The sequence below is a fragment of the Colletotrichum costaricense genome (genome assembly GCF_030867565.1).
Source record: "Colletotrichum costaricense strain IMI 309622 chromosome Unknown Scaffold_18.1, whole genome shotgun sequence".
Taxonomy (NCBI): Eukaryota; Fungi; Ascomycota; class Sordariomycetes; order Glomerellales; family Glomerellaceae; genus Colletotrichum; species Colletotrichum costaricense.
In genome coordinates, this window is record NW_026848247.1 from 348,389 (window position 1) to 371,530 (window position 23,142).

At 54.6% G+C, this 23,142-nt stretch overlaps 7 protein-coding genes across 7 annotated transcripts; 3 read left to right on the forward strand and 4 right to left on the reverse strand.

Annotated features, from left to right (window-relative positions):
- Nucleotides 1–763: 763 nt before the first annotated feature.
- On the forward strand, nt 764–2,816 carry CCOS01_13661 (calreticulin family protein; the record flags this gene model as incomplete). Its single annotated transcript, XM_060461807.1, has 4 exons — nt 764–910; nt 1,124–1,403; nt 1,472–2,256; nt 2,316–2,816. 4 exons carry the CDS (start codon nt 764–766, stop codon nt 2,814–2,816), a joined length of 1,713 nt encoding a protein of 570 aa, XP_060307527.1.
- Nucleotides 2,817–3,749: 933 nt separating this feature from the next.
- On the forward strand, nt 3,750–5,548 carry CCOS01_13662 (methylmalonate-semialdehyde dehydrogenase; the record flags this gene model as incomplete). The annotated part of the gene is made up of 2 exons (XM_060461808.1): nt 3,750–4,422; nt 4,494–5,548. 2 exons carry the CDS (start codon nt 3,750–3,752, stop codon nt 5,546–5,548), a joined length of 1,728 nt encoding a protein of 575 aa, XP_060307528.1.
- A 2,437-nt stretch (nt 5,549–7,985) lies between these two features.
- CCOS01_13663 (uncharacterized protein) lies at nt 7,986–9,305 on the reverse strand (the record flags this gene model as incomplete). The annotated part of the gene is made up of 1 exon (XM_060461809.1): nt 7,986–9,305. The coding sequence occupies one exon, from the start codon at nt 9,303–9,305 to the stop codon at nt 7,986–7,988; it is 1,320 nt and encodes a 439-aa protein (XP_060307529.1).
- Nucleotides 9,306–11,299: 1,994 nt separating this feature from the next.
- CCOS01_13664 (uncharacterized protein) lies at nt 11,300–11,617 on the forward strand (the record flags this gene model as incomplete). Its single annotated transcript, XM_060461810.1, has 1 exon — nt 11,300–11,617. The coding sequence occupies one exon, from the start codon at nt 11,300–11,302 to the stop codon at nt 11,615–11,617; it is 318 nt and encodes a 105-aa protein (XP_060307530.1).
- A 3,316-nt stretch (nt 11,618–14,933) lies between these two features.
- CCOS01_13665 (uncharacterized protein) lies at nt 14,934–17,215 on the reverse strand (the record flags this gene model as incomplete). Its single annotated transcript, XM_060461811.1, has 2 exons — nt 14,934–16,846; nt 17,041–17,215. 2 exons carry the CDS (start codon nt 17,213–17,215, stop codon nt 14,934–14,936), a joined length of 2,088 nt encoding a protein of 695 aa, XP_060307531.1.
- Nucleotides 17,216–18,455: 1,240 nt separating this feature from the next.
- CCOS01_13666 (uncharacterized protein) lies at nt 18,456–18,695 on the reverse strand (the record flags this gene model as incomplete). The annotated part of the gene is made up of 1 exon (XM_060461812.1): nt 18,456–18,695. One exon carries the CDS (start codon nt 18,693–18,695, stop codon nt 18,456–18,458), a length of 240 nt encoding a protein of 79 aa, XP_060307532.1.
- A 773-nt stretch (nt 18,696–19,468) lies between these two features.
- CCOS01_13667 (uncharacterized protein) lies at nt 19,469–19,858 on the reverse strand (the record flags this gene model as incomplete). Its single annotated transcript, XM_060461813.1, has 1 exon — nt 19,469–19,858. The coding sequence occupies one exon, from the start codon at nt 19,856–19,858 to the stop codon at nt 19,469–19,471; it is 390 nt and encodes a 129-aa protein (XP_060307533.1).
- Nucleotides 19,859–23,142: the final 3,284 nt, after the last annotated feature.

The window sequence follows — 23,142 nt, forward strand, 5'->3', positions numbered from 1 at the left end:
ATCAGCAATCGAGACTTTGGAAGCTCGTCGAAGCACCATGAATATCCCCTCCTTCCCTTCACTGTTAGAACCAGTGGATCCCGTTCCGTCGCCAAGGGCCCCCGCACTTTCCTCACCTCACCGAGCCACAGTCCGCAGCCCGCATGTCATTGTCAGCAGAAGCAGCCCACTGAAAAAGGTACCGCAGCGGCTTTGCATTGGCTACACCGGGCTGCGGTGGGCAGCGGCGTGCTACCCCGACGACCCCTGAAGCTAGGTAGCGGATTGCATGCTACGGCAACTGCTCTCGCTGCTGGTACCCCCGAAAATTCTCCAATTTTCTGTCAATTTGATTGGCTCAGAACCTCTGCCTTGCCGAACCTTACCCCGACGGGCCACACCTTAGTGAGCTCTCCCCTACCTGGCCTTTTTTTCGGGTGCTCTCTGCCTTTGGTCGCTGAGGTTATGCTGGGGACCTTTTACCGCAAAAAAAGGACACGTTGAGCACAACCCGCTTGCGCGTGCCTGCCTCACAGACTGATAAATCCGTCGTCTTCCTCGCCCCATTCCTCCTTCCGAAACTCTTTTCCCTCTCCTTGGGAATTTCCTCCTCGAAAATACCAATCCTCTCCATCCACTGCGACCGGGAGCCCTTTCTACCCTCTTTGTCATTCAATTGACAATCTTTCCTTTACAACCCAACAGCTTTAACGCTACTTACCTCCCCCCCTCATCTACCTGAACCCGACTGAAGCCGAGACACCGATACCACATCTCGCCCAACATGAAGTTCAACGCTGCCGCGTTGTCCGCCGCGGCAATGTTCGCTGGCGTCTACGCCGACGATGCTCAGAAGGTCCTCAGTGAGGATAAGACCTCCACTGCTGCTGAGTCCTCTACCTCGGTCACTCCCCAGTTGTCCACCTTCACGGTAAGCTCTCCCCTTCTCCTCGCCAATGGCTTTCTTTGTTGCTCCGAGTGAAGCTTCCTCCCCCTCACTGTTCATTCGCTGCAATCTGATGCTTGACGCATGAGCTCAATGCACAATGGGAACGGGCTGGAATCATTCTTTGGAGCTTCTCCGCGCCTGCGCAATAGGCAACGAAATAAGCGATTATCTGACAATGGTTTTTTTATTCTACAGCCTACTACCCTGAAGGCTCCTTTCTTGGAGCAGTTCACCGACGACTGGGAGAGCCGCTGGAGCCCTTCTCACGCCAAGAAGGACTCCAAGGATGACGAGGAATGGGCCTACGTTGGCGAGTGGTCCGTCGAGGAGCCTACCGTCTACAAGGGCATGGAGGGCGACAAGGGTCTTGTTGTCAAGAACCCCGCCGCTCACCACGCCATCTCGGCCAAGTTCCCCAAGAAGATTGACAACAAGGGCAAGACCCTCGTTGTTCAGTACGAAGTCAAGCTTCAGAGTAAGTTCCGCATCACTTCGCTCAAACTACAGCCTCACAACAGAGTGCTAACAATCGTTCCCTCTCAGACGGTCTTGAGTGCGGTGGTGCTTACCTCAAGCTTCTCCGTGAGAACAAGGCTCTTCACTCTGAGGAGTTCTCGAACGCCACTCCCTATGTGATCATGTTCGGTCCCGATAAGTGCGGCCACACCAACAAGGTTCACTTCATCTTCAACCACAAGAACCCCAAGACTGGTGACTACGAGGAGAAGCACCTTACCTCTCCCCCCACCGCTCGCATTGTCAAGACCACCGAGCTCTACACTCTCATTGTCCACCCCAACAACACTTTCATCATCCAGCAGAACGGCGAGCAGGTCAAGACCGGCTCCCTTCTTGAGGACTTCTCCCCCTCCGTCAACCCTGAGAAGGAGATTGACGACGCCAAGGACTCCAAGCCTGAGGACTGGGTCGATGAGGCCCGCATCGCCGACCCCGAGGCCAAGAAGCCCGAGGACTGGGATGAGGACGCCCCCTACGAGATTGTCGATGAGGAGGCCACTAAGCCCGAGGACTGGCTCGAGGATGAGGCTCAGACCATCCCTGACCCTGAGGCCCAGAAGCCCGAGGACTGGGACGATGAGGAGGATGGTGACTGGGTCGCCCCTACTGTTCCCAACCCCAAGTGCACTGAGGCTTCTGGATGTGGCCCCTGGACCAAGCCCTTGAAGAAGAACCCTGATTACAAGGGCAAGTGGACCGCGCCGTACATTGACAACCCCGCCTACAAGGGCGTCTGGGCTCCTCGCAAGATTAAGAACCCCGACTACTTCGAGGACAAGACCCCCGCCAACTTTGAGCCCATGGGCGCTGTAAGTATCCCCGATAACGTACCGGTATGTCTTTCGCCTACTAACAAACGAATCAACAGATTGGCTTCGAGATCTGGACCATGCAGAACGACATCCTCTTCGACAACATCTACATTGGCCACTCCGTTGAGGATGCTGCCAAGCTTGCCGAGGAGACCTTCAAGGAGAAGCACCCCATTGAGCAGCTCGCTGAGCTCGCCGACAAGCCCAAGGAAGCCGAGAAGCCTAAGTCCCCCAACGACCTCAAGTTCCTTGACGACCCCGTTCACTTCATCAAGGAGAAGCTTGACCTCTTCATCACCATTGCCCAGAAGGACCCCATCCAGGCCGTCAAGTTCGTTCCCGAGGTTGCTGGCGGTATCGGTGCTCTTCTCGTCACTCTGATTGCCATCATTGTCGGCATTGCCAGCTCTGGTGGTGCTCCCCCCGCTGCCCAGAAGGCCGCGGCTGATGTCAAGGACAAGGCGAAGGAGGTCAAGGACAAGGCCACCAAGGCTGTTGCCTCTGGCGCCGACGTCGCGAAGGACGCTACCAAGCGCAACACCCGCAGCTCGTCTTAGATGAGAACGGTTCTTGCGATTGAATTGTGAATTAGTTTGCTTTCTCTTTGATATCGTCGCCGGGAGAAGGCCAGAGGCCTAAAAGTATCGTGCTTCAACGTAAGCACAAGGGCGGTATCAGGAACCGAAGAGAATCATGGATGCTGCTTTTTTCAGTTTAACTCCCTCATTCTATGCCTGTTTTTGGTCATCGAGGGACAGACAGAGAGCATGGCGTAGGTGTATTCTAGCTACCAAAAAAACAAGGGATTGATTACAACATTACGTTCCGATTTCAGATGTGATGTGAAATGACATGTTAAAAGCGAAATGTAATTGTGTTCCAGGTCCATCCCGTCATCTCAAGATAAGGTCATCAGCTCCGCGGTCAAATGTGGCCCCCGGTCTCCCGCTATGAAGGTCTCAGATCCACCAGCCGCTTCTCCGCCGCATACGCAGTAGGGTGATACGCTGTTTACGCCGTTTACGCCGGCGAAGAGCGCCCACCTGACGCTTGTAGCACCAAAAAGCACGGTTCCCTCTCGGCATAAGGCGGCATTGGGGCCGGCTTCGGCTGGGAGGAGCCAACTGGGAGCTTGGGGGAAACTGGGCAGGGATTCTGGAATCAGTAGGAGCCATGGCAGCGTTATCTTACCCCACCCCAACCTTTCCCCACACTCTGGGAGCTCGCCGAGTTCCCTGGGACTTTATAAGGGACTACGATGTCGCTCAACTCCGGTGCCCGCGTCTCTTGTGAAAGAAGTGGCTGGCAATTGGCTTGAGACGAACGATCCCAAGACGACGGAGCGGACAGTTTGTTGTTCTTGCAGTGTGTAGCACTATCTGTCTCTAGTTTACCCAATCGTTGGCTGTCGTCAGAGACCTCTCCTATACCCTTCTTCCTCTTCTTCCTTCTCCTCTCCCCTCTTCTCCCTTTTCCCTCTTTCTTTCACAATGCGTCGAGCATTCACTCGAAGCATTACTACCGGTGCTGGCCGAACCTCTAGAGCATCTCTCACCCGCTCGTCACTCCTCTTCTCAAAGCCTACCATCATGGCCTCCTCCGGCTCACCCACCTCCGCCGTCGCGGCGAGGAGGATACACGCCACGGCGAAGCACCTCAACGCCGCCCTGGACTCGACGGCCGAGTCCTACCCCAACACCCACGAGAAGATTGCCAAGCCAGAAGACACCCCCTTCTTCCTGGACAACAAGTTCATGACCTCGGCCGCGACCGACTTCATCGACCTCCACGACCCGGCCACCAACAACCTCGTCACCCGCGTGCCGCAGATGACCACCGAGGAGCTGCAGTCCGCTGTGGACTCGGCCGAGAAGGCCTTCCCCAAGTGGCGTGCCATGAGCGTCCTCGCCCGCCAGCAGATCATGTTCAAGTTCGTCGCCCTCATCCGCGAGAACTGGGACCGTCTGGCGGCGAGCATCACCCTCGAGCAGGGCAAGACGTTTGCCGACGCCAGGGGCGATGTTCTCCGTGGTCTGCAGGTTGCTGAGGCCGCCTGCGGTGCGCCTGAGCTCTTGAAGGGCGAGGTGTTGGAGGTGGCCAAGGACATGGAGACGAGAAGCTACCGTGAGCCATTGGGTGTTGTGTCTGCCATCTGCCCTTTCAGTAAGTGAACCCAACATGGTTTCTTTGGTGAAGCATCAAATAAAGTGAGAGGCGAAGCTAATAGGGTTTAGACTTCCCCGCCATGATTCCCCTTTGGTGCATCCCCATCGCGACCGTCACCGGCAACACCCTCATCCTGAAGCCCTCGGAGCGCGACCCCGGCGCGGCCATGATCCTCGCTGAGCTCGTCCAAAAGGCCGGCTTCCCCGAGGGCGTCGTTAACGTCGTCCACGGCGCCCACAAGACGGTGGACTTCATCCTCGAGGACCCCGTCATCAAGGCAGTCAGCTTCGTCGGAGGCAACAAGGCCGGCGAGTACATCTTCAACAAGGGCTCCGCCCACGGCAAGCGCGTCCAGGCCAACCTCGGCGCCAAGAACCACGCCGCCGTCCTGCCGGACTGCAACAAGAACCACTTCCTCAACAGCGTCGTCGGCGCAGCCTTTGGCGCCGCCGGCCAGCGCTGCATGGCCCTCAGTACCCTCGTCCTCGTCGGCGAGACAAAGGAGTGGCTCCCCGAGCTGGCCGAGCTGGCCAAGAAGCTCAAGGTTGACGGCGGCTTCGAGGCCGGTGCCGACCTCGGCCCCGTCATCTCCCCGCAGAGCAAGCAGCGCATCGAGAGCCTGATCCAGAGTGCCGAGGACGAGGGCGCCACCATCCTCCTCGACGGCCGCGGCTACAAGCCCGCAAAGTACCCCAACGGCAACTGGGTCGCGCCCACCATCATCACCAACGTGACGCCAGAGATGAAGTGCTACACGGAGGAGATCTTTGGCCCCGTCCTCGTCTGCCTCAACGTCGACACGCTTGACGAGGCCGTCGCGCTCATCAACAAGAACGAGTATGGTAACGGCACCGCCATCTTCACCCGCTCCGGCGCCACCGCCGAGGCCTTCCGCCGCAATATTGAGGCCGGCCAGGTCGGTATCAACGTGCCCATCCCCGTTCCTCTGCCCATGTTCTCCTTCACCGGCAACAAGAAGAGTGTTGCCGCGGGCGGCGCCAACACGTTTTACGGACGTCCCGGTATTTCCTTCTTGACGCAGCAGAAGACGGTCACGTCTTTCTGGGCGTCTGCCGATGCGATTTCGCAAAAGGCTGATGTCTCGATGCCTACACACTCATAAGTTCTGTGTGTTGAGGTGAGGAAGGGAGTGGTGGGTATGGTGCGTATGTAGGTACCTCGAGCCAGGCAGCGTAAAGTGGGTTGTGAAGGGAGATGTTGCTTGAGCACGTACCGGGATGATTGCTATTGTTTTGTGATGGTTGAAACGTCGGCATGGCAAAAAATGATGAGAACTGCAGAGACAGTTCGAGAATAATAGCCACACCAAAAAATGAAAAAGAATTAAACAAAATTTCAATCAAATACCATGGTTCGCATCCATATGTATGTCATGATCCTCGGCGAGACTAGAATATGTCGAGGCCGCCCTGTCAAGTGTTTCCCGCCTTGTAGTGCCTCACTTAAAAGACCTCGGTCATCATATCATGAGAGCGATTCCCTACTCTTGCCATATGCCAATATACCTTGACCTGCTGAGAACCCTTCTCACTGGTTTTGAAACATGGCGGCACCTCCTCAAACCCATATGTCGTGATCTATTCCCACCACTACAAACAAATTACGACCAAGAACAAGCCTCGTTCATCATGTTCCGCGAACCAAACTCTAGAATGTTTCACTTCCAATGTTCTTTAGCAACTCGTCACTTTTTCCTGGTGTATACTGTCACTGGAGACAATACCACGTGAACGACAAGCCCGCGCTCTTTGACTTGGGATTTTCGTAAAGGACGTTGAGGGTTTTATGATATCACAATGAGGCGTCTAGTGGTGTCACACAACGGAGTCAAGAAGAGGTAAGCTGGATAGACCGGAACAGAGTAGGTCTGCGTCTTTGTGAGTTTTCTTGGCTAAGCACTTGGATAGAAGTTATTCCTGATGGGTTCAAGTCATGAGCGTTTCTACCGGGACATCCGTTTGGAAGTGATCAACGCGTCGACTTGTTAAAGATTCTCCGTGCGAAAGAAGAGCATAGCACGCCGGGATATGGCACAGCCTTGTGAACCTGCACTAGGGTCTCGAAATCTGACAGGGCGCTAGCTGCGTGAAGGAGAAGGTACAAAAAAACCATGGTAACATATTGGTCTTTTTTAAATCGTCTGTTATGGTCGTGGTCGACTGCGACGTGTACCATCGCGGTTATATGTGGTTCCCTTGAGCAGGGCTCATCACGTTCCAAGAGTCTGGCCGTTTGTTCACCTTTGTAACCAGTCTCCTCCCATAAGACCACCTTTCACTCACCCTCATAGTACACAGCCTCATGGTGAAAGAGAAAAAACAACATCAAACCTCTCACCAGAACCCTTTCATCCCAACTCACCCCCCCCAAGGTCACAAGCCGTACCTCATACCTCTCACACCGCCCACCTGATACCCTTAATCACTCACAATTTTCTGTTTGCCTCTCGAAACCCAGGGGACGCCCTGGGCCGCTGTATTCGAGTGGTTAAACACCTGATAGAAAATACCCCTGGTGGAGGGGGGGGGGGGGTGGAGGTTCTCATAGGATTGTAGATCCTCCATCGATTGCCGGCATCGCGGGTTCAACCCCGGGTGTCAGACATCCCGGCGGTGCGACTATGTCCGAATTTTTAGGCGTTTTATTTCTACGGTAATGTTCTTTTTATTGATTCCTTTCGGTTCTATTGCTTTTGGTGGGCTTGGAGTGAGGTTGGGGATGTGTTTCGAGATGTGTATCTTTGGTGTCGGTAGTGGCGTTTCGATCGTAGTTTGTTGTTCTTGTCTAGGAAGGAAGGTATGGTGCGGACTTTTAGTGAGTGTGAATCGATGCCTGGTCATCGTATGAAACTTGCACTCGGCCGTTATGGCAGGCCATTTCACAGAACTTCTACCTCGCTTTCGGTTGTTAAATGTCGGACATGGAATGCCCAAATGACTGTCGTTCACGGCCGACCTCTTGTTATACTCTTTCGAGACCATCACCAGAACCATATACAGCCAATATTTAAATACCTCTTACTTAACATGAACCATGCCTCCCATTGTCTAATTTCTCAAGGAAACTCTCGTCACGGGTGAGCCCTTATCATGGATATCCGTGCAAACAAGATATGTATTTATATATCTTCTGCCTACTCGAGCGTCACCTAGGCTTCAAACTAATCAACCTATATAACTGAACCTACACCAACAACGAAAGACAAGTAAAGCGACCGTGGGTATATAATCCTGACCAGGATAACAAAGGAAAGAAAAAAACATGAAACGCCCCTTTTGCCACTGCCGCGAGGTACAATCTGCCCAAGTCTTCTAAGCGTCAAGCGAATGTCTGCCAGGCCTATAATCTTCTCCAAATCTCCGTCTTCATGTCCAGCATGTTAAATGTTTCTCTAAAGAATATGAGAAGAAATACGAGAAACAAGGGAAGAAGAAGCGAAGGAGCAAATATGCCGACATTACAAAAACTTCAATATCATCAAGAAAGACACACTCAACATCCCCCCCCCCCCCCTTCACTCCCCTTGAGACAAAAAGAAATCATCGAGCAGGCTGCGATGGCATCTGCGGCGTGTACGGCACATACGGCTTTCCCCTCCGCACGTCACCGAGCTCCGCCTCCTCCATCATATCCGTAAACGTCGTGTTCCTCTTCACCCCAGGCCGCCCGCCCACTGTTCGCGGGTCCGCGAACACGCTGATGCTCTCGCTGCTCGGCTCGCGCTGGAGGTGTGATTGGTTGTTGCTGCTGTTGTTGTTGATGTACCCCGGCTTCGGCGGCGCGAGCGGGTTCGGCACGTTGGGCGGCTGGAGGCGCCTGGACCCGGAGTTGGGACGCATACCCCTGATGGGAGCGACGGCTCCGGTGCCTGCTCCCCTCCCGGGCGGCGTCCGCGGGGCGGAGTCGCTGCGCGCGAGCCCGATCGGGTGGTGCGCCAGCGTCGTCGCCGTCGAGGAGAGGCGGTTGTGGCCCTTGTTGGGGGTAGACCCCGCCGGCGATGTGACGAAGCCGGAGTCGCTTCGCGAGCGGGAGTGCGTCGTGGACGGGGTCTTTAGGATAAAGTCCGTCCTCACGGTGGCGTTGTCCGTGATGGGGATGGGCTCCGAGATGATGTTGCCAAAGGACGAGGTGGACGTCGACGGGCGAGGACCACCGCTGCCGCCGCGTTTCTTCTCGCTGAGTGGAGGCGGGCCGCGGCGACGGCGGCGGGCGCAGAAGAGGAGAAGAGCGACGCCGAGGCCTACGCCTACGAGGAGGCCACAGAGAGAGCCGATGACGATGGCGGTGGGGAAGGTGCCGTTCTTGTTGTCACTGTCGCCGTTGTCGTTGTTATTATTGTCACCCGCGGGCGTCGTGCTGGCGGCGATGGTCGTCGGGATCACGCTTGGGACGGCGGTGGCGGTAGACGTCGGCTTTGGGACCAGGGTAGACGCCTCCTCCGGCGCCTTGGTCTGGTCCGAGTCTTTCGTGCACTGCGACAGGCTATTGCAGCTGTATCCGAAGGGGCAGCAGCTGTCGCCGCAGGTTGCGAGTGTGCCGTTGAGGACGGTGGTCTTGATGGAGGCATCGGGGTGTGCCACGGGATCTTGGAGGTTGATGTTACATGTGATGGGCGAGATTCTGTCGCAGCTCTCGCCTTCGGGACAGCAGAGGACGGTGGTGTTCCCGGCTAGAGTGATGCATTTCTTGCCCGTACCACAGCAAAAGTTTCCTGGGAGGCCGTTGCCGCAGGAGGTGAAGCCCGAGGCGGCGCAAGTGTTGTCTTGTCGCCCAAAGACGGAGGGGATGGAGGCGGCATGAGCAGAGGCGATGAGGATGGAGAGCACCGCGACTCGTGTGCATTTTCGTAATCTCGACATGTTCCGAGTTTGGGGGTAATGTATTGTGTTTATGATAGTGTAATAGTTGGGTCTCTTTCAGCCGGGACGTTGCTTGATGGTGTTGCAGGGCCAGCGGTGAAGTCTGAGCTTTTACCGCAGAGTCAGAGGCTCGTATCAACAGTTGTGTAAGTCGGGAGTCAGGTGGCGGCTTGTGTCAATGGTTCATGACCACGGAAGGAGAGTAACGAGGCCCCGAGACCCTTGCGGGGAGGAGAAACGGGACACAAAGGCGTAGAAGTAAGTCGTGGGCTGAAGAAGTTTCGAGCTGAAAGAGACAAGCAGGTACAATGGGATTGTCGCTATTCACAGGTGAAAGGGTGTAAGACAAGGAGTGGCTACTATGTTGTTCATCAGGTGGCAAGAGGCCTCACAAAAGGAACCCAAGAAGCAGTTTGATCGAGCAAAAGATGACTTCAGGAAGAAAGATGCAACAATGACGAGAATGAAAAGGTGAGCAAAGAGAAGAATCGGGCGATGACCCGAAGAATGAGATGACGATGTCGCTCCCACCCGATACTGAGCCAAAAGTCATCCAAGCCCAATCTTTTTTGGTCTGGCTCGATATCGCGGCAGGGCGGCATGGGGGCCAGTTCTTCGGACCCCTACGACTGCCACTCGGCGGAGGACTCCCGCAGCAAGAGTGTAAGAAAAGAAGAAAAAAGTAGAAGACTCTTTCAGGTTTGGCTAACGAACTTGCTGCGCGGCTCCGAAACGAACGAGCTTTCGCCTGTGCCTAAAGAAACAATGCCACCCGATCGACCTCGCCTAAGAAGGCCGGCTGGTCGGTGGCCAACCAAGTAGCCCCCGAGTGGCATCGCGGCGACTCACGAGGGTCTACGAAGGGGGACTCCTGCTTTGCAGAGATTACCTTGGGCTCTGCAAGCGCGACTGGATCGCAGCGGGCGTGAAAAATCGGTGGAGCGATGGTGTTGCGAACTCTGGACGTCTCCAGTGTCACCATGTCGACGCGGAAGACAATAGCCCCCGAGCTTTTCCCATCATGAGAGAGTATGATAGGGCATCAGCGGCCAAAATTCAGACCTCAGGGCCCGCTGCCCCCAAAAAGGCTTGAAAACCATTGGCGGATATCAATAATCAGCAAATGAGTAGCGGCGACAGCAGATAGATGGCAACGTTGGGCGGCAGAGAGTCTCGCCGTGAGGCAGTGCTGGTCTGGGTAGTCGCTGGGCCGGCGACAACGAGAGGCTGTCGTTGGAGTATGTCTCCTTGGTAGTGGGGACTTTCTATTCCCCTTGGTGGTTGAAGGGTTGAAGGAGAATGAGAGGTTGTGAGCGGTTGGCGAGTCGCCCAGTCAAAGAATAGAATTTCCTAAAGGAGTCATCCAAAGTGCCAGAATGTAGCCGCGCAGCCGAAACGCGCGCCTATGATTCGTTCCTGGCGATTGCGGCCCCGACTTTAGGGATGGCCCCTGCGTCAAAGGCGTCCGGGGTGGCGGACGCTGAGAAGTGGAGACAAACGGGACCGCTGGGCCGCTCCATTGCTCTGTTAGCGTCCGTCGTTCCCTTTCAAGGCCCCATTCTCTTTTCAGCAAAGATCCAGGTACTTTCGTACTCTTTTGGGGCGTCCGCCTTTAACCGCTTTATCCCATCCATGACACTGTTCAGTATCTTAGGTACTAAGCAACCAGGGTAACCAACACGAAGGAAGGCTCGTGGTGCGTAGGGATTGAGACTCAACCCTTGACCTCACTAAAGGAAAACAAGGGTTCAAGACATGGTGCCTTAGGGTATGGACATTGACCGAGGAAATTTAGCCTCCAAATCACAACGACAACCTTTAATGGCCCGCCACTGGGGCCGTCCAAGCCACACGTGACGTACGCCATCCGTTCCAGCCACTGCAGCCACTGAAGCCACCGAAGCCGCTATTCCCGTACCTTGATTCTACCTCATAGGCTTATACGCCCGCCGCTCTGCTGGCCATGCATCGGCTCCCTCACGTTCCCTCAGAAGATGGGTCACAGGACCGCCTCGCGAAAGCCTCACCTTTTGACCGATCGGCAGCCGGCAGACGACGAACCTCCAGTCAAGAGCCGTGCCTCCCATCTCGCAATGGAGGAAACCGGGGACCATCACCACGTCCACGGGCCAAAATCGGCCTTGGCCTACACTGTCCGTACAGCACCAGGCAGCATCACCATCGTCGTTGTCCTTCTCGCTTCAGCTCACCAAGGGGGGAGGGGTGTATCTGGGAACACTTTGATCTTCTCAACTTCCATACATGATACCATCGTCAGAACCCCCGTCAACCTTCGCCGTCGCCGTCGGTGAGCATGTAAGTCGTGTCGGCCACAAATCCCAGGGTTCGCCAAAAAAGCCCATGAAGATCCACCGCAACGGCGGTCCCCATCTCGACCCGATGCCCCCTCATCCACTCCCTATCAAATGATCTACGAGCAGCAAAAATGCCTTGCCATGATTGCCATGTTTCTGCCCATTCGCCAACATCCCACTTGTACGGATACACCACCCCCCCCCCCCTCATCCACGTGACGATACTGGATTCGCTCAGAACCTCTCTCGAAGATTTCCACGCACGTCCGATCCCGTGGTCTCATCCGCTGCAGGGCCCCCGGCAAATGAAAAGACAGAGAAATAGAGAGGAATGAGGGAACGACTTTTCCAAGCTTCAAGGTTTTAAGCCCCATGCAAGGGAGAAAGGGCAAATCGCAAACCACGAGCACCGTCGTCACGTGGATACTTGATTGAATTTCCCTGTTTTCGTACTACGCTAAATAATGCTGGTACCAATCTTGTGCACCCCTCCCCTCCCCTCCCCCAAAGACGATATCGGCGCCGAGAATTAACCAACCCCCAAGGGGACCACTCCATTTTCGCCAATTCACAGTGATTCACAACACATATACGGAAACATGTGTGCGTACACCGTATCTCGAGCGTGTTCAGTGACTCAACAACGGCGGTGAACGGTCCCCCGAAATCGTGGGGAACGGGTACGGGTTCGGGCTATGCAAGTGGTTGGCGCTTAAGCTTGGGTGAATCTCGCTTTCCGTCATCTGAGACCTATCTCTCTTCCCTGTCTCTTTTTTTTCTTTCCTTGCTTAGATGTAAGTCCCCGCACAAACCCAAAAACTCCCCTCCCTGTCGTCAACACCTTAGATGGATGACAGAGGGGTGTGTAATCTGAACAATTGAGACTCGATATCAAAGCCTGTATGAATAGGATCTTGAGACCACAGTTAACTCGGTACTGTGGTCCTCAAAACACATCAGCTGTATTGTTTTACAGACGCACACCCACCCCCATTGCACAGTAAGGTAGCGAACATGAATACACACAAAGGAATGATGCCATGGGCCTCCAGATGACTTGACTCTATCCTATCCCACAACGATGGGTTTCTTGCAGAACCAGCAAAACTCGGTGTCCACATTCCCAATACCCCAGGCCCCATAGTCTCCAATCAACCCTTCTTTCAATACTCATCATATCGTCAGCACTCTGAACAAACGACCCTGTTCACCACTGGCGTCGGACCTCCAATCCATGAAACATTGCACACTCAACGATCTCGGATCTTTCTCTTACCTCACTCCTCCCTCCCTCCTCTTTCGTGATCACCCCGAACCTGAGTACCTCGGTATGGGGGAGGGAAAAAAACGGGATTACCCAATTCGTGATCCCGGCCAAAGACAAGCCACACAGACCGAGGATGGACGTCAGGTGAGCTCACCTTGAACCGCACACCTCGCAGGGCACTCCCTAGCTAAGGTACCTGGTAAAACACCCCGCCGCACACCGGGCCAAAGCTCACCGAGCCAAGCCAACCTTCACCGCTACCTTACCGGCAAACCATCTCTTCACCTCCACAACACCGACACCACCAGACTTCAAAGGGACATGGATACACAAACCCAGGGTACCACCAGCCCGCGCGACCTCTTTACCCCTCCAAACCTCCCACCATACCTCTACCCCCTTCCCCCATCTCATAACCACCGGACCCCCTCCGGCATCGCAAGAACAACCTCCATTGACGAAGAAGAGAAAGGACCGAAAAAGAGATGGCGCTACCGCGTCGGTACACTCAAGCGAGGTAAGGTGTACTATAGTGCGTGTGAACAGTAATATGGCCCACTATGAGAAGAACAAGCTCTCCGTCCATTTCATTGGGAAAATTCTTTGGACCTGCGCTACCTCATGACCACCCACAGAGCCAATTACCTACCCACGCCATGTCCATCGCATCCAAACAATCCGCATCCTCCCGCGACGTGCTTCAATTGGCTTCCGAAGAAGACACTGTACTGTAAGGTGCCTTAGGTACCTCACCTTGAGCAAACACACGTTACAGTGACCCTTTGTACTACCCTCGATCGGCAGCTTGCATCTTCACCTCCCACCGTTCCCCTCCTCTACTCCCGAGTTGCCAAAGGAAAAACGCCCCATCGCTGTTCTCTTTCTCCTTGTCTCTCATGTTCAATTCGTCCAGTAATCGATTCCTCTCGTCCGTCACTCCCGTCTTACGCACCCTCCCCTCCATCGTCCCATTTGCGCGTAAGCTTCGGCCCAAGTGCTTCCAAGGGGGGAAGGTGGTGGTGTTCGCCACACCCGTGCAAGTACGCAGTAAGCCGGAGAACTTTCCTACCTTAACTTACTGTGTACTCTTCCAAGATTCGACCCCCCACCCTGGCATAGACTGGCCCAGACAAATCTCGGACTCGGCCGGTGGGCACCACTGGTGAGGGAATTCTTCACAGCTTTCAAAGCCCAGTAAAGGGGGGGGAAAAGGCATGATTCGAAAGTAGTGCTTTTGAAATTGTTGGGTATAATGTTTTGGTATTACATGATTCATATAATCCTGCTCGATTCTGCCAACTGCTCCGTAGAGAGCCGAAAGGCTACCGAATGAGTACCATGTGAAGAAGTCAACTGGGAAGCTAGCCCATCGCAGCTCCCAGAGCCCTTCTCTTTGATCCATCCGATCCAGTCCAGATGCACCGAACTGCTAGTCCCAAAGTCCCAAAGTCCCAAACATAAACTCCGATGAAGCCCGTTTCCCGTGCTCATGCTATGGTATACCCAAGAGAAGAAAGAAAAACCAAGATATCAGACGAAAGTGAGTTCCGTCTGAGTAAATGAAGAATAGTCGTTCGTCGCATCTCATGTTTGCATTGCATGTTCCAGGGCCTCACCCAGGCAGTCCCTTTCCCATCATCCCTCGTCATCATCCATCATCCTGGCAGCCAGGCCCAGCTGCCCCGTGCACCCTCACCCGTGAAAGTGTCCAGTCAGAAGAAAAGGTAAAAAAGTGTGATCCAAGTGTCTTCGCTCTCATCGTTCATGTCCGCTCCGTGTGCCTTGCGGCGTGTCCTTCTAGTAAACCCAAAGCAACCTTTGATTAGGTTGGTGTAAATGTAGAAAAATGTGGTATCAAAATGGGGAAGATCAGAAGAGAAGATTCTAAAGTGTCCAGCAGTGCAAGACAGGCTGCCAAGCAGCCCTGGTTGCGCGAAAGGGAATAAGCGATTGCCTGAATCACCTTTGCGGAGGCGGTATACATACCATGCAGATGGAAGGCGAGCCTTCTGCACACATTTATACAACCCGGAACCAGCCAGGATGCTAGATGAGCAAGAAGTCCCAGCCCTTCATCTGCATGACATCCCTCCAGTGGATGTATGCTACCGCCTCAGCTCCTTGCGTGGAACCAGGGCTGCCGGCGCAGCTGTCACTGCTCTTGATGTTGCCTGTCTGCATCCAGACTTCATTGAGGAGCGAGGCGACGCGGCCGAAGGAGCCGCAGTCAGAGACATCGCCAAGCTGGGCAACGCGGTCCTCAAAGAGAGCGCGGAAAGAGATGCCAGGCAAGCTGACAGAGCCGCCCACGAGGTAGACCCAGACGAGACTGCGGTCAAAGCCTCCAGGTCCCGAGGGGATAAGCTGGAGAACGTTGGCAAGCTTCTCAACCAAGCCGACACAGGAAGCCTGCGCGGGATTGAAGCCGGGTACCAAGCTGCAAAGGTAGATGCGAGCGGCAAGGCGGAACGCGGCTGTCATGTTCTTGGAAAGCTGCTTAGGGGAAAGGCTTCCGTTGTTATTGTAAGGCATCTTAGGACCAGGCTCGCCAATCTCGGTGAGGTTGATCTGGTCGCCAAGAGCGTGGACGTGCTGGCAAAGAGTAATGTCGTCCATGCCGCTTCCCTTGAGAGCCTCGAGGCAGGCGATCTCAGAAATGAGGTACATGACACGGTCATCGCATCCCATGAGCTCGCGAAGACCCAGGCTGGGATTGTTTGACAGGTGCTTCTCTCGGTAGGTGTGGGCAAAGGTAGGAGCTTGTCCCTGCATGGTGGCGCCAAGAATGTCAATCCAAGAGGTCAAAGTCATGTTGAAGGGAGTTTGGGTTATCTGCTCATGGGGATCCGAAACCAGGCGGGGTAGGTCAAGCTTCTGGACCAAGCTGATGGCAGCTTGGAAGTGCTGGTGCCAGGGGATGTCGGGCAGTGCGTCGTCGAAGCGACCGACGACACACTGGAAGAAGATGAGACCCAAAGCAGCCTCGAGAATCTCCTGATGGTTCTCGTCCTTGTTCAAAGCGTCGCAAAGAGACGAGATGGTGGCGTACCGATGGCGCATGATGTCCTGATCAATCTCCTCTCCGGGAACGTTCATGGTCGCCTTGTAGTGCTGGGCGGCGATGCTAAGACAGCAGTGCAGGTAACCCTTGTTGCTCTGCAGAGCCGGCAAGATCAGATCGGAACCGACTGAGCCATGTTGGTTGGAGTCGAGGATGGGAAAGATGGTGGGCAGGACGAATTGGATAAAGTGGTCCAGCAGGCGCTGATCGTTCTCGTCAAGCTCAACTGCGACCTGACGGTTGGACATGGCCGGGCCATGAGAGAAGTCGAAGAAGTTGACGTTGAGGGCCTCCTCGCTAAGGGACTCCTTGCGCTCAGAGTAGATCTGCTCGGTCCACTCGCCGTCGAGGGGCACGGAGGAAGGCAGGATGGTTCCCGGAGGTGGGGGAGTGTGGTAGGTGCTGAAAGTGGAAATGGTTGACTCCCTTAGAGTGGGCACATCGTTCATGTAGACCTGGCGCTCAGTCTTGACATCAATCTCGTAAGGCGAGGGGAAGCCACTGAACATGAAGTCGGGGTGCATCTGGGGGTTGTAGGCAGCATAATCGGCACCGACAGTTGGCGGGCTGTTGAAGTTGAAAGCCTGGGAGAAGTGCGAGTCAATGGAGGCGGAGCGAGTGCGGTCCAGAGGGTCGGAAAAGGTGGCAGAGGTGGGCAAAGAGTGCGACAGGCCGGGAGGAGAGCCGACGGAAGTCTGGATCGTGTGCGACGCCTTCTCTGAGAGCTTCTTGCGCTTGATAATCATCTTGATGTCGTCCTTGTGCTTGCGGCGGGCATCGTTGTTGCTCCACCACATTGGGCGCTTGTATTCGCATGTCAAACCAAGATGTTTGCAAGCGGAGCACATTGGCGAGCCCTCGTCGCACTTCTTGCGGCGCAGTCTGCAGGTGTAGCATCCTGTAGAAAATTCAATTAGTCTCAAGTGCTTAGATGAGGTTTGACCAGCGTGGAGGTCACAATTTGAGGTAAGTAAGGGAGAGTCGCTCCCGTGTAAGTGGGATTTGGATGTGGGTGTAAGTCAAGCATGGCTAATACCATGCCAAATGGGATGGGATTTGGGGAAAAGAAGGGGATTCTTGGGATGAACGTACCTGTCCTTGAACGGCGGTGCATTTGTGACTTTGCCTTGGAGCTGGCATTGTTGTTGTTGGTGGTGTTGGCTTTGCAGGCCGACTTGGCCTTCGCAGAAGATGCGACGGCCATGTTGACTGCAGCTGTTGATCTCATGAAGTCCTCTCGAATGTGGTTGGGGGGTAGAGATGCCATTTGTACCCTTCTTCTGTTCGCGATGGAGGTACCTGCGTGTGAATGACAAGCCGAGCAGCGAAGACAGAGCTAGAGCTGGCTGGCTGGGGCGGAGGAGAGAGAGAGGAGGGAGGGAGGGGTGTGGTGAAGGGTGTGTGAATGTGTGGTGGACCGGGGGTGATCAGGGACCAGGGTCGACAAGTGGAGGGGCGTGGCAGGAACCGTTACACTGTGTAGAGACGGAAGCGACCAACACTGTGCTCTGGACCGGGGAAAGAACGACCAGGGGTCCTGGGGGGTGTGAGAGTGCGAGTGCGCGCGTTGTGGCCTTCTCCTCTTTTCTTCTGATTTGTGTGTGCTGTGCGTTTGTGTGCTGGGTGAAGCAGTCTTCGTTCCTCTGTGCTCTCTCGCTTCTCTTTCTTTCCTGGTAGCCAAGAGTGAAAAAAAAAAGGCGGGGACAACCTGGGATCGATGTTGGAGAGGGGGGAGAACTCGACGAGGGGGACTCGATGGTCAGGAATCGTCTGTTCGCTCGCCCGCTGTCAACGCAATTTGAGATGGGAGACCGGGTTGTTTGTCGAATGGTTTGTCGAGTTTCCAGAAACCCGAGGTTCCAAATCGTATCAGATTATTGAATTATTTCTTTCTTCCTTGTCGTTCAAAATGCAACAGCAAATTTGATCTCGTTTCGTGAACTGTAAGCAATGGGCGCGCTGCAAATTGTAAAATTGCAAATATGTCGAGAGTGATCGACTGTGGGTTTTTTGGTTTCGGTGGTGTCGAATGAGTGACTGGTCGTTTAGCAAGTCCGGCTTGCCTTGAACTGGATTATCGGGTGGTATTCGAGTGGTTGGGGTTTTCCGAAGATTGTGGACGGAGGGTATCAAAAAACAATTGTATGAATGAGAGAGAAAAAACCTTGAACAAACACTTGGATCACTTTTCCTTCTTCTTCTTCTTCTGCTTGACTTCTACAGATCAACAACGAGAGGAGGCCAGAATCCAACTGTTCGTGATGGATGGTCCAAAGTCTTATATTGTGGCCGCCTTCATCATGACCGTCCTCTTGTTGCGCCAACCAACGGGCCTTTGAGTGGTCTGCCTGGTGTTCACTACGTAGCCAACATCAATATTGTTCTAAATTTGGATACACCTATGTATGTGTGTCTCCATCGTCCCCCCGAGCCGTGAGTGTGTGTGTGTCTGCTCTGCATTCCAGACTAACGTAGGCTAGGGCACAAGGCAGGCCGGCTGGCCGCCTTCACATCGAGTGCGTGAGACTTTGACCTGCGCTTACAGGCTCCAATGAGAATGGGCCGCCAAAGGCGGTCGCACTCACTGTTGGACCCCACCTGAGAATAGAATAGGAATGGACACTTCCGCGTCGAGAGGGGGGGCAGCTTCGAGATGGACGACATGGGTGCGAGCAGCTGTCGAGCGAGTGAACGGGCAACGCATGCATATCGTGGCTTGCCATGGCTGGCTCTGGATGGCAGGCCATGGGGACCAAGGTGCCAAGCACACCTTCGACCACCTGGTCACCACGCTACGCAGAGACATGCAGAACCACATGGGGCCCGCCTCCTGTTTGCCCAACCCGACTTGCCAACCTGCTATCGAGTTGTGCTCCATCCGGCCATATGCCTCTCCGGCTGTCCGCCGTCGATGCCGCGTCCACTCTGTCGTCCCGGGCCCTGACCGGTGCAGATGCTGATCTTCAATATCGACTGGAAGGGGAAACTTGATGCTGCGAGTAGCAGTTCGCCCGGATGCGAGTTCACCCCGCGGGAGTCCGTTGCGCAGCCGGAGCTGCAGAAACACATAATAGTATCCGTATGGATTATCTGTATGGTCTTGATCTATCTTGTATACGTTGCACCGGCCCCGACATCAAGTACTATCGATAGATGGTCCCCCTCGGCCGCCAAGCAGGCCGTCGATGGCACGATTTGAGGAGAGGATTTCGGGGGCCGACGGATGACCAAGCACTGAGCAGAGCTACAGTTAGCCAGGCTCCCCCTTGCAAATGATATTTGGTCGTGGATCATTTCTCCCACTAACAAGCTCTGTCCTAGGATCGCACGTACTTGCATGAAGCTTGCCAACCACCAACACAGTTCGCTGAGCTTGTGGGACCCATCATCGAAATACTACCGTAGGTATTCGTAGAGCCAGAAGCGAAAGCCGGGCAAGAACCTACGGGTTTGCATGGGTATGGGGCCCTGTCAGCCTTTTTTGGTGAGGTTAGCCCTGTGTCTGACAAACGCGGTGGATTCATCCGATCATCCCATGTGAGGAGCCTCGCTTCATGGTTGCATGATGGATGTCCATGAGCGGAACATGACTAGTCAACCGCTGGAGCCCCCGTTGAATGGCATCAAATATGGCAATCAGCCTGATCGTTTTCTGGGAATGATCTTCATTGCTGTTGGTTCTCCAAAGACCCATGCTGGGTGAAAGTTCAAGCCCCGTCGAATTAGGTCCCGTAGTGTTTGCTACTTTGGCAACAGGTTGCCGACTCTGGCGAGAGCGATGTTGGATCTCATCTTGCCTCGTGTTCTTCTTTGAGACTTGGACTCGACCGAACAAGACAGGGCCTTCTAAAGAGCATCCACAAATGAGAAGGCCAAGAAAGGCGGTCAGCTCCCGGATTGGATGGTCCATACGGCCACTCAATGTCGGTCGAATGTGGCTGCCAGAGTTGATACGGTGGAACTAGGACTTTCTGTCGTGCATGGCGAGAAGTTCAGGGGTGCTTTGCTGTATCCTGTAGCCTGTCAGCAGGTGGGTTTGTGCTTGGTGTAATTGGATTATCCGTAGATAATCAAGAGAGTGAAAATACCTCGGATCGTGGGGAGGATAGGCGAGTGAGGCGAGTATCCATCTCCAAAGATGAGCGAGTGGGTTTTGATGGAGAGTGGAAGATGTCGAGGCCGGTACTTGGCCATCGATACCCAACTACAGCCGAAAGTGGTGGCAGGTGCAGCAAGCAAGGGGGTATCATGGCACCGCGGGAGATGTCGTGCAAGGTGCTCCGCTCCGCCAAAGCCGTAAGGATTTCTTTACTTCTTGCCTGCTGTACTCCGAAGTCGTTGCGAATAACGGCTGCAGAAAGGCACAGGGACAAGGTTGCGGCTGGCTACTCGTCCTCCCGATGGTAGGTAGGTACTACTCCGTTGAGGTATTTGCTTTGCGTTTCTTTTTCCCTCTCCAGTCTCCAGCACCTGCCACCTCTTTGCTTGGACAGCCTGACAGAGGTACGGAGTACGTCGTTAGCGTCATTGTCGGTGCAGTCGAGGTTCCTTTGTCAAGAGGGCTGGCGCAGACGTTGATTCGACGGCGAGGTGTGACGACTTGTCGTCTCGTGCAGGGCTTCGGGACCAACCGTTCATTAGCGCTTGTGATGTCGCAGGGATTTAAGCTCTTACGAAAGGACCGCTACGGCCCCGGATTGGCTATTGTTTGCTGCAAGCGAGAAGATCGTGCAGGAATATTGGTCAGGGACCCCCCAGCTAGTCTTCCGGGTGGGGGCAGAGCTTTGGCCAATACGCGGCAGGAGCGCGGCAAGTGACAGGGCACCTTCTCGCGGGGTTCGCATGCTAAGGCACCTTAGCTCCATGTTTCCTGCCCCTCTTGTCTCTTGCTCTTGCCCTCGCAGGGAAGCAAAGGCGCTGCAGCGGAAGGCACGCATGGCACGTTCCTCAGATGCTTGTCCACCATCTGCCAGCCAAAATCTGGCTTTTGTGCTTTCCTCACGAATTTCGGCCAATCACGGTGACGTATCTTCATCTCTTTCCCCTCCTATTCCTGCTCTCCGCTTCCTTCCGTGCCGTGCAAGTGCTGCCGAACGACAACCTAAGGTACCTTCCTTGCCGTATGCATCTGGCAGGCACGCCGCCCGCCGCACGGCAAGTTTGCTGTCTGGAGGAGGCACGTCGGGCAAGGTCCGCCGATGATGGTGATCTCCCGTCAACAGGACGCTCTTGCCTGGTGAGCTAAGGTACGGACTACCTATGTACTTGGCTACGTTGCCCTAAGGTACGGCATCGGAGTACCGCCCTCACCACCTTCCGAGACGGAATACTCGGATCATCTTCACTTCCCTGTACCTTCCATTGCTTGCTTAAGCAGTACGGATAGGTACCGTTCATCTGACCATCTGGCCATCCGTCACCCTCGGAACAAACCTCATCCATGATCCCATCTGGTCCTATTTCTGGCGGCCTAATTAGCCGCCCAGCTCATGATGCGTGATCGAATTAACCCTCTTTGCGTCACACTATTTGCCCTTTTGCAACTCTGACATGTGGGCTAATTTGAGCACACCTCTCCATGCGTCATCCAGCCCGTCACATCGTCTAGCCGCTGCAGCTGTTTACTGTCACCCGCAGAATTCAGTCACGCCAACTAACAACCGTCGTCTGCTTCTATTTTTATTTTACCCCCATTCTGAGAGGATTATCCCTCTTATCCGGGAGTTTAACCCGCCAGGTCACGATATCACCCCATATCGATAGTCTGCCAACTTTTAGATCATGCGGGCTAATTATGGCGACAGCTTCCCACCCAACTGGCACCATCGCCCAAAGGACCTAATTAGCTCCAACGACACTACCTACCGCCATTACATCCGAACTCCGTCAACTTTAGTTCACGCCAATACACTCGACGGAGCGTTGGTTTGCCATTAATCCGGGGTCTACGGAGTACACTGCAAACCTACCCGTCAGTAACGAACGGTCTTGCATCGGCGGCTCGAACCAACAGCTCGCCGCCTCGAGGCAGCACCCGGCCTGTACAGCATCCGTGCCGTACCTACCTTGACTAGGTTTCTGCGCACGCGGTCATCAGCCAACAGCCCGGGGTCTTTTTTCTTTTCCTTCGCAACATGATGCCTGCCTTTCTGCCCGCTGACAATCACAATCATCGCAAAATGTCCACGATCGTCGCCCATCGCGTCTCTCGAGTCTCAGGGGGCCCATGGCTCGCGGAGTGCGCAACAATTATCTGCCCGTCCCGCAGTACGGATACACTACGTCCCGCCTTCGCCGCAGTAGAGCCCGCCGTTCGTCAGCGTCCGTCCCGCGGAAGACGCAAGTTTATCCGGTCAGACGCCACATGTGCCTCGCTGGTCGGGTTGCCGTTCTGTCAGACTGTCAGTGCCCAACTGATTGATATCGGTGCTCGCTATCACAACCTCATCTACATCCGACCCTTCCATTTGCATTGTCAGCTCGTGCGGCACATATAACAACACTATTCGACATAAATATTCATTCTCTCGCAGCCAAATATGGCATGATTCAACGATCGGCGTGGCCAAGACACTGTTTTTGTGCCTCACCCTCGGGCCCTAATTTCCCCTTGTACATGACGGATACTACACTGCGGATATGGTGGCATTGAACCATTCGATTGAGTTGAGGCGATCGTCGACTTCGGTTGCAAGGTCAACAGCCTCGTTCGTACCTGCTTTCAGCCAGAAAGAGGCGACAGAAGGACGCCCCTGTCACGGTGCAATCTCCTTTTCTCCAGATCACACATATCGTTTCCCTCCACTACCTATGTCGGCTTTCATCTTCTGGAGTCGTCAATGGCAGCGAGCAAACCCCGCGCCGTTGATTGGCGGACAGACTTTGAGGCGTTGAGGTGTGCCCATCATCCCCAATCACTGTCCTGTTGTGGCTAGATTAATGTGATGTGATGTGAACAGCATCTTTGAACCTTGAGGGTCGAGATATCGGATTGCAGGGAATGCGGCCGCTAGATTTTGCGGAGAACAGAAACCACGCCTGGGCATCCCAGTCTTCCCGCTCTTCCGCTAACAGCTCGCGAACGGCGCAACATCGCGTCGCTTCTGGACCCCAGCCACGCGCGGCACATCGACACAGATCCTAGTCGGAACCTACGGCCTCTAGTCTGTCTCTGGGCTCATTGTTTGCCTTTGG